The following is a 9,805-nucleotide window of genomic DNA, read 5'->3' as shown; positions in this document are numbered from 1 at the left end:
TTTTAACTTTATATACATTGTAAGATTATGGGGAGCAATTTTTTATGTACTTATTATTAGAAATGTCAGGGGAAGTGTATCAATAATCTCCAGACAAATAGTGCAGAATCACTGTAATAAAAAATCACTACTCGCTGCATCAGCACATCAAGGAAACGGAGCGCATGTTTTTATACTCCACAACAAAAATCTTTATTTCAGATTTCAGAGGAAGTATCTCTCGATGGACGAAACAGAGCCTCGTGGTAGCACAGTTCGATGGGTAGCAGTATTCGACATAACACCGGAAGAGGTGTAACTGCATGCTAAGCTGTGTGTGACGTCACCGCGCGGCCGCTATAAAGAAAACTGCGTTCTTCCAGTCCGCCATCTTAAGCTTCGTGTGCACGCTGCTAGTTGTTACAAACGTCTCGCCGTCTTTACGAGAATGAGTGATCAGCTTTGCAAACTTTTCGTTGGTGGGCTCAACGTAGACACCGACGACGATGGCCTGCGAAAGCACTTCGAGCAGTTCGGCACGCTGACCGACTGCGTCGTCGTGGTGAACAAGCAGCTGCAGCGGTCCCGTTGTTTCGGCTTTGTGACTTACTCCTCGCCGGAGGAGGCCGACGCGGCGATGGGCGCCAGGCCGCACACGGTCGACGGCAGCGACGTCGAGGTGAAGCGGGCCGTCGCGAGGGAAGACGCCAACAAACCGGAGGCCCTCGCCAAGGTGAAGAAAATCTTCGTCGGCGGGTTAAAAGACGACATCGAAGAGTACCACCTGAACGAGTACTTCTCCCAGTACGGTGAGATCGAGAAGGCCGAAGTCATCTCGGAGAAGGAGACCGGGAAGAAGAGGGGCTTCGGCTTTGTCTACTTCACCGATCACGACGCCGCCGACAAAGCGGTCGTCGTGAAGTTTCACACCGTGAACGGACACAAAGTGGAGGTGAAGAAAGCCCTCACCAAGCAGGAGATGCAGGCGGCCAACAGAGGAGGGATGCCGCCCAGAGGAGGAAGGGGACGAGGCATGAGGGGGAATCAAAATGGCTACGGCAGCAGGGACTACAGCGGGAACTACAACTACGGAAATGGCGGAGGCTATGGAAACGGTGGCGGCGGCTGTGGCTACGGAGGTTATAGCGGACCTTACGGGGGTGGCGGCTACGGAGACCAGAGCAGTGGTTACGGTGGTGGAAACGGCTACAATGAGTTTGGCAGCAGCTACGCCCAGCACAATTCTGGTTACGGCCCGATGAAGGGGCCTCCATTCGGCGGTCAGAGGAGCGCTGCTCCCTACAACAGAGGCGGTGCAGGCGGATACCCGAGGGGAGGCTACGGCGGTGGCGGCGGCTACTAGATAAGACTGGGAAAGAGAAAAAAAACACCAACCTACACCAGCCCCCCCATCCCCCTGCCATAGGTTTCCTCCAACCAGGATTTGGACGCCAAACTCAAATTCAATAACGGGGGCGTCTGCCGTGAAATCCAGATACGGTCACAGAGACCGCCCCTCTCAAAATCCCAAACAGGTAGGAAGGTCACTTCCCAGAAAGCCTGATAAATAACGAGCAGCTGTTGTTCCCAAAATCAACTAGGACATGTTATGAAGAATAAAACTCTTCCTTTATTATGTAGTTGTCGTTTATAGAGTTGACTATTTTTTATTTGCGTTCATATTGCTGACAAGTATCCCTAATATTTGTACTTTTTAATTAGTTTTGTTTTTTTCTGGTATTATAAACTTTAGGTGTGTTTTCATTGTATGAGGATGAGAAAGCATGTTTTGTGGTTTTCATTATCATTACTTTAAAAAAAAAAGAAATTGTAATTATTTTTTTACCTGGATCATTCAACAAAAAGGCGGGAACCGTGACACTGCAGGATCCAGTTTCCTTGTTTCCTTACCCCAAACCTTGTTCTCAAACCTTTACGCGTAGTTATAGTTTCAACCTTAAATATTGTTCATTTTTCATTACTTGTAGCAGGTATCCAATGTATATTGTATACTTTCATGTCTGGAGAACAAAACCTACTGTCAAACTACTTTTTGGTATGCTTATGTATGTTCATTTTAAATAAAACGTTATACCACTTAGCTTAGTTATTTTACTTATTTAACCAGGCTTCCTCAAGTTCGTCCACAGGTTTTTTAAAAGTGCCATCATCTTGACCTTTAGTTCATCCCACAGTTTATCCCTTACTCTCAGGTGGGTGATATGAATGGTTGTAGTCTACCCACAGCCAATGCATGTAGGCTTTGTAGGGTTTGACCATGTTTTATTAAACTTATCTTTGCTAATTAACCCTTTACATCTTTAATTCTTTACATATTGAATACGTATCTATGTGGACTTGAGGGCTCTGTTATTTACCTTTGATTATTCCTACATTTAGGTGTTCTTACTCGTATTCCTGTAGGCTATCCCAGCCAATATAGCCGTAGCAGTTTGTTTGTAGGCTACATCAAGACCCTGTTGATTACCTGGGGTCGATTGTCATAGGAGTCTGAAATATCTCTTTAGGATATCCACATCCAGCAACCTAGGTATGTAAATCAACCTGTCTTCACTCTGTGTTGGTCAACTATGTCTGGTAAACCTCATGGCGATGGTGCACACGTGTGCCATTATTTTACCTTTAATCAACTTATCTGACGCCTTAATCATAGCTCAATGCGCCTTTATATAGCTAATATTAAAATAAAACCAAAAACGGGGGAGGGGTTACTGAATTTGATCTTTAATTTACTCTTAAAGTGGGTCGACGGGGACCCACATTTTGCTCCACAATTAACTGAAACTAAATGTCTCTTCCTGTGAACCTTACTCTGTACAGCGTACTCACTCTCTTTCTCTCCCGTCTCCTCCAGGGTGCAATGGGTAACCTGGGCAACGAGGACATCACCCTGCAAATGATGGGGTGTGTCTCCACACTGGCGGGGGTTTACCGGAGAGCGGTGGTGCCTTCTCCCCCTCAGGTGAAGTCAAGTTTTCACAAAACAAAAGGTTCCCAAGTGTGGTGCTTTTTAAATGGGTCTAAACATGGTTTTTCTGAAATGTTTGCAGGGTGAGTTTTGATGACACAGTGCCCAAGTGCAAGTTGGATAATTACTGATACTTCAGGGGAATTAAGCATGGAGGACAGTGGTTCAAATGTTTGGCATGTGAGCCCTTAAAAGTGAAGCTTTTAATCCCTCATCACAGGTTTTCTCTTGGTGTTGATCTCTGCTGTGGAAAACTTAAAATCATGTTCAGCTTAATGTTATTTTTTCTTTCTTTTTAATCATTGCTTTACTTCCTGAACCCTTTTAGAGTACTGACCCAGAGGATAGGAGCAGTGTTTGCACTTTGGGCACTGTGGATTTTCAAAATAAAATAATACTATATTAAAATTTGGTGTTTTAAATAGTCTTTATTGTCTTTGTTGCATTCAGAGCCTCGGGCCACAAGTTGGTTGCTTTCATAATTAACGCTCAAAGTGGGAACTAATAGTCTGTGGAAAGCTTTGTAGCCGACCTTCTTAATACAATTGATGTGCACATTTTTAACTGAAGTTGGCTTACGCCTACAAGCAGCACCGGTCTGTTATGCAACCAAACTGTGGTTTCTTTTATAGGTTGAATTTCTCCTTTGACTGTGATGCAGGACAGGTCGCTCAAAAGTCCTTAAATAAACCAATTGGTGTTAGGGGTGACTACTTTTTTCACTAGGGCTGTCAAGTAACAAGCACTTTTAATTTCAATAGTTAATCTCCTCATTAATCAGTGTTTGACATGTCGCAATAAGGAAAAAAAATGCTAGGCTTTTATTTTGAAGTTTATACGGTGCTTGCTGCTCAACCTTGCTTTTATTTTGAAATCAAGTCAGGTAGATCAAACGTTAGGACACTAACTTAAACATGCGAAATAGAGCTCAGTACAGATGGAAGTGGTTTAATGGAGCGTTTATTACTTCTGTTTGAAGACATTAATAAAACTATTAATGCATTAGTGTCAGCTGTTGGTTAATTGTGATTAACTAGTTGCTCCATCAAAAAATGCACACGCCTCAGTAGGTGCTGGATCCAAACGTGCAAATTGGACAAGTAACTCATCAATAAATCCCTCAAATGAGAGCTTCTTTGTGCAGATCATGTTTGCATTTCTTAAACTAGTTAATCCTGACAGCCCTAATTTTTTTTACATAATCATGGTAGAAATTAAACACCTATTGGTCATTTAAATACAAAATTTGTCAATTTTATATTTCTTCAAGTCAGCTGCATTTGTGCTGGACTGACCTGAAGCTCATCCAGAGGTTATCGCTCCATTTAAATTTGAAGGGGAGGTACATGGTGCTCGAGCTGGCGATGGAAGTTTGACGTTTTTACCTGTCTCTTCTCTTACCTCCTCTAGGAAAATGGTGGTTGATCTCATAGGTGAAGGAAACGTCTCATAATGTTGGCTGTGTTTTTTTTATTTATCTATGAATTTTAATAAATTATTTTTATACACAAAGACTTATGTTACTTTTTTACCATTTTGGATTATGCTCTTGCATGTGTAACCTGAAGGGGTTAATATATTACATGAATGGTTGTACAAGTTTAATTCAGCCATCTTGAAATACTGACACCTGAGTATATAACCGGGGGGTGTTTGAAGCTTGGCTGGGCTGAGGTCATGTTACTGGTACAATAATGGTATCGTCCCCCTAAGACTTAAGGATAATTGGAAATTCAATATATGGATTGGACCTGAAGGACTAGCTAAGGAGGGTACCAGAGGGCCATTACACCTCGGCCATCATTCTCCACAGATGTCTCCCCATGGACGCTCTGTGAGTGGGAGAAGAAGAATAGTGTCTGATTGGTCAAAGGGTGTGAATGCAGGACGCCATCTGCTAGGTCAGATGTGAGTGTGAATACTTGGCCAGTCCATCCTTGTGTACGACCTTCTGTCTGGATCAAATTACAGTCTTCTGGTTTGCACGGTCCAAGGACACCACTTTAAACTTTGATCAAAGAAAGAGAAGGCGCCGAGTGAATCTCAAATGTCACATCAGAGATGTGATTTTAATAGTGACACGGCGTCCTGAAGGCTTCTGTTTTCACGTCCAGGTTATACATTTCAGACATAGCTGTTGGAGGAGGTTACTGTTGGTCCTGGTTCAAACAATGGCAGCGTGTTTCAACATGCAGCGACTTTATGTGGAGTCTTTAATACTGGTTGGGAAACACCTTGGAACAGGATCTTTTTTTTTTTTTTAGGCAGGTGGATTAAAGACAAGTTTCACTTCCCAAAGCTCTTTAAAATTGTTTATTTTACCCATTTCCGTCAAAAGAAGAGATTCCAAATAGTCGTTCCGATTCAGATAAATCCATATTAAGTGAATTCAAAATTAAATTCATGTGTAAAAGTACTTAAATGCTGGGGCGCTGGTAGTATATTGGTTGGTGTGCATGCCCCATGTGTGGTGGCTGTGGTCCTCCAGGCGGGCGTCCTGCCTGGGCTCGAGTCCGGGCCTGTAGCTCCTTCCCTGATCTCTGGTTCTGTATGCTGTCATATCTCTACAATAAAGGCACAAAAAAGCCAAAAGTAAGTTTGCACATCAGTCAATCAATCCTTATTTGTCATACCAAATGTAATCTCAAAACACTTTACAAAGGAGTCGGTAAAAGACCTTCCTTGATGTTAATCCTTCATGAGCACGACACAAAATTTAGCAAAAGTTACAGAGGCAAGAAAAAAAAGAGGCAGAAACCTTGGGCGAAACTGTGCTGGTCTTGAAAAATGGGATGGGGGGGGGTGAAGAAAAGTCCCCAGTCTCTGACGCCCTTTATTTTAGGGTCACAAGCTAAAAAGTCTGACTACCTGATCTAACCAGCTGTTATTTTGTCTACAGAGATGTTAAAAAATAATACATGCCGAGCTCCCTTGATGCTTGTTTTAACACTTCAATATGTTCAGTTTGGTTTCAGACTTGCAGAACAAAGAAACGCTCATTATTTGGGGACTGACACTAATTCTTGGATTAGCCGGCCCAGCAGATTTGGGAACCCCTGATCTAACCTACAGTCTTAGTTGTTAACCATTGTGCTACGGATATAAGGAAGGACACATTTATTTAGTTATGTTTGTTATGCTTAATATGTTTTAAGTGCGTTTTTGAGTTGAAGGCCAGTGTGAGCACAACTTGAGTATTTTTTTTTTTATATTGTCTTTCCTGGACGAAATCAGGAAACATACACAAGTGGGACTCTAGAGTCTGTCTCCAAACACCATGGTGCTGTTTTCCCTCCCAGGCGGAGAATTCCTCTTCATTTTCCTTTCAGGGTTTTCACAGGAATAATGCATGATAAGCATTGCAGGGCAACAAGAGTGCTGTCAGATGGGGGGATTAGGGAGGTTTCCTAATTGTGAAATTTGCAGTTTGAACTACTGCTGTCTGTGGTTTAAAGTTTGTCAGCCCTCGGGGCCCCTTACTAGCCTGGGCCCCCCAGCAGGTGCCTGTCTTGCCTGTTGACAAGCAGCGATGTGGGACATCGCCTATATATCATGTCAGAGGTTAAAGGTTATGTGTTTCCTGTATCAATTCAAGTTTCAGTCTGAAGTCATGAATAAGTTGCTAGGAGGCATTTCTTTTAATGCTTCAGCTCTGTTAAATCAGGGTTGAGTCAAGGTTTAATTCAGTTAATAGCTTGGAAAGTCTCCTTGAAAAGAAAAATGGTGTCAGTCAAATTAAAATCCTAGCTGATAAAATGTCGACTTCTGTTGTATTCAACGAAATCATGTATATTACACTGATGGAGGACTAATAGCTGATTTTGTTTATATAAGTATCGAATATACTGTGTAACTTTAACTTATTCTTTAAATATCGTGTTTTATTTTAAGTGTAGTAACATAAATGTGCTTGGTGCAGTACTTCCGACAAAAATGAACCCGGCAAAAAAAATGTTAAAAAACCACGCTTCCCTTTCTCATCGCCAGTTGAACTCAAGATTCCCGACAGCACTTGAAGGCAGCACGGACTCAATTGGCCCGGGAGCCAATGAGGGGGTTGAATTATTCAAGACGACCAATCAGCGACTGATACGTCTCAGGGAAACGACAGCCCGCCCTGACGTCGTACATTGAAGAAGAAGGAGGGACAGTCTTTTCGCGCAACCATCCTCGGAAGAAATTCAATCATGTCGGCGAAACTTTGCAAGCTGTTCGTCGGAGGGCTAAATGTGGAGACCACGGAAGAAGGCCTCCGGGCGCATTTCGAGCAGTTCGGCGCCCTCAGCGACTGCGTGGTGGTCCAGAATCAGACCCTGGGACGGTCCCGCTGTTTCGGCTTCATCACCTACTCGGCGCCGGAGGAAGCCGACGCAGCAATGGCGGCTAAGCCACATGTCGTCGACGGGAAAACCGTGGAGTTGAAAATGGCCATCGCTCGGGAGGACGCCAACAACCCGGACATCGTGGCGAATGTGAAGAAGATCTTCGTCGGCGGGGTGAAGGACCACATCGAGGCGGAAAACCTCACCGAGTACTTCTGCCAGTTCGGCGCCGTGGAGAAGGCCGAGATCATCTCCGACAAGCAGACCGGCAGGAAGAGAGGCTTCGGCTTTGTCTTCTTCGAGGACAACGACTCCGCCACCAAAGCGGTGCTGACCAAATACCACACCATCAACGGGAACAAGGTGGAGGTGAAGAAGGCCCTCACTAAGCAGGAGATGTCTACCGGCGGCGGCGGGAGAGGAATGGGCCGGGGTCGAGGGAGAGGGATGCAGAACTATGGCGGCGGAAGGGGAGGAGGAGGCGGCGGTTACGGGAATAATTACGGAGGTGGCTACGGGTACGGCGGGGGTTACGGTGGTGGTGGAGGTGGTGGTGGAGGATACGGCGGCGGCGGCGGCTACGGAGGGGGATATGAAGAGTACGACAACCAGATGGGGGGTGGGTACAGCAACGGGGACTTTGGGGAAGGCTATGGACAGCAGCACTCTAATTATGGCGCAATGAAGGGGGGCAACTACGCGTACAGAACCCAGGTTCCCTACAACAGAGGCGGGGTCGGAGGAGGCTACAGCAGGGGGACTGGTGGTGGTGGATTTGGTGGTGGTGGTGGCGGCTATTAGTCCACCCCCCCCTTTACTCCCCCACCCCCTCCTTTTACGTTCATGGGGAAACTTCTGATTTCAACGAACTTGAATTTAAACACACATTACACCCAGGTGGTGGGGGGGTGAGGGGGTCTTTGTTGAGTTCAATTAAAGGGAGCAGAGCCCATCACCCACGCCGAATGAATGAGACTGTCCAGTCCCCCCCCCCCCCCTCTTTGCATCCTTTCCAACCCCCCCCTCACCCCCCAATCCGGATCCCATCTGCCCTCCTATTCCACACATAATGGACTTTACTACTAAGAATTGTGATTTATTGAATTGTACTTTTTGTTATGTTGGGGAAATAATTTTCTGTTTTGAACCATTTGTAAAGCTGGTCACTGCGTCTCTGTCTTGCAAACCAGCCACAATGTCTTGTTTATATATATATTATTTCTTTTGCATCATGAACTCAGGGTTTTAATTGAAGTTTGGGTGGCAGTTTCGGGCAGCATGGGACTCGATTGCTGGAGTTTCTTGATCTTAAAAAAAAAAAAAAAACACACAAGTGACAAAGTATTTTTTATTTTTTTTGGAGAAATGTCACATCCTGTTATTTGGGTTATTTTTTTTTTTTGTTAACTGTAACAAACCATTTCTTCCCGTCCCATTACTGGCTTTGTTTAGATTAAAACAGTTTAATTGAAATCCATGTTTTCAGTTTACCCCTATGTTTTACTGTGCTTTTATTAAAGTTTTTAATGTTTGGAAAAATCCATCACTTGCAGTATTGTGGGTCACTTTTTTTTTTCTTTCTTTTTTTTTAAGCAGATGGTGAGCTTCCTAAAGCAACCACCAGGGGGGAGTGTGTGCCTTCAAAATCCGGCTTTTATAGTCTGTCGGCCATTTTATACCGGTATAAAATATATCTGGGTTGATGCACCTGATTATCATCATGAGAGCTGCATCAGTGTGTGCACTCTCAGGAAAATACCTCCAATTCTACATCTAATTTGGCCTTTAAAATCCTTTAATTCACTGAACCACATTTAATACAAGGTCGAACATGCACATTTTAGTGTAAGTCTGAACATTTAGTGTAGCATTTTTCATGCATATAGTGAGGCTCCCATCTCTTGCTTTCTTACAAATCACATCTAATCCTGTTGGGAGGTTGTCTATAAAAAACATACTATGACCTAAATGAAGCTTCATATTTAAACTTTCAGGAGGGACCCTCTAATGAGGAAGCCTTCAACGTTTCTCGATTTTGTGCTCATTGTCAGAGAGAATGAAAACTGGTGAGAGCTCTCACTCTTACTCCGTTTCTGAGGACGAAAATATTCCAAGACTTTCTGTGGCCCCATTCAGGTTAATTTTGGACCAAACTATAACTTGACTTGTTCTTTCAGCTCCAGAAGCTGATTGGAGGCTAATCACAGTCCACTAGCAAATTATGCAATCCTTAATTTAAAAAAATAAATTCATACATTTTATATTAATCTTAGCAAAAAAACAGTCATGTTGATTTTTATATATTGACAATAAACGAGTCAAAATGTCAGGAATAAAGTTTAAACAGATTTCAAAATTAAGTAGAAATGTTGAGAATTAAATTGAAATACATTTACGTGAACAGTCAGGGCAGGCAAATGTTCGGGGCCCCAGGCCATTAGGGGGCCCAATGAGGGCTGACAGACTTTAACCTACAACAGTGGAGAGACACTTGAATGGCATAACTTTCACTAGC

At 43.7% G+C, this 9,805-nt stretch overlaps 2 protein-coding genes across 4 annotated transcripts; both read left to right on the top strand.

The window, feature by feature from the left end:
• Positions 1-388: 388 nt before the first annotated feature.
• LOC132981610 (heterogeneous nuclear ribonucleoprotein A0-like) lies at positions 389-4,480 on the top strand. Of its 3 annotated transcripts, none has more exons than XM_061047556.1 (3): positions 389-1,514; positions 2,855-2,962; positions 4,379-4,480. In XM_061047556.1, exon 1 carries the CDS (start codon positions 428-430, stop codon positions 1,340-1,342), a length of 915 nt encoding a protein of 304 aa, XP_060903539.1. In that variant the 5' UTR covers positions 389-427; the 3' UTR covers positions 1,343-1,514; positions 2,855-2,962; positions 4,379-4,480. The 3 variants fall into 3 exon arrangements, with proteins under 3 accessions (XP_060903539.1, XP_060903537.1, XP_060903536.1); XM_061047554.1 differs by lacking the exon at positions 4,379-4,480 and adding an exon at positions 3,051-3,390; XM_061047553.1 differs by lacking the exon at positions 4,379-4,480 and having other exon boundaries at positions 2,855-3,390.
• On the top strand, positions 2,849-8,833 carry LOC132981609 (heterogeneous nuclear ribonucleoprotein A0-like). Its single transcript, XM_061047552.1, has 2 exons — positions 2,849-2,962; positions 6,956-8,833. Exon 2 carries the CDS (start codon positions 7,156-7,158, stop codon positions 8,089-8,091), a length of 936 nt encoding a protein of 311 aa, XP_060903535.1. The 5' UTR covers positions 2,849-2,962; positions 6,956-7,155; the 3' UTR covers positions 8,092-8,833.
• Positions 8,834-9,805: the final 972 nt, after the last annotated feature.

The sequence above is a fragment of the Labrus mixtus genome, chromosome 10 (genome assembly GCF_963584025.1).
Source record: "Labrus mixtus chromosome 10, fLabMix1.1, whole genome shotgun sequence".
Classification (NCBI taxonomy): Eukaryota; Metazoa; Chordata; class Actinopteri; order Labriformes; family Labridae; genus Labrus; species Labrus mixtus.
The sequence above is the reverse complement of the archived record's forward strand: the minus strand, read 5'-3'. Positions and strand labels throughout refer to the sequence as shown.

Coding starts and splice junctions, on each gene's coding strand:
- LOC132981610 (XM_061047556.1), top strand. CDS start 428: ATGAGTGATCAGCTTTGCAAACTTTTCGTTGGTGGGCTCAACGTAGAC.
- LOC132981609 (XM_061047552.1), top strand. CDS start 7,156: ATGTCGGCGAAACTTTGCAAGCTGTTCGTCGGAGGGCTAAATGTGGAG.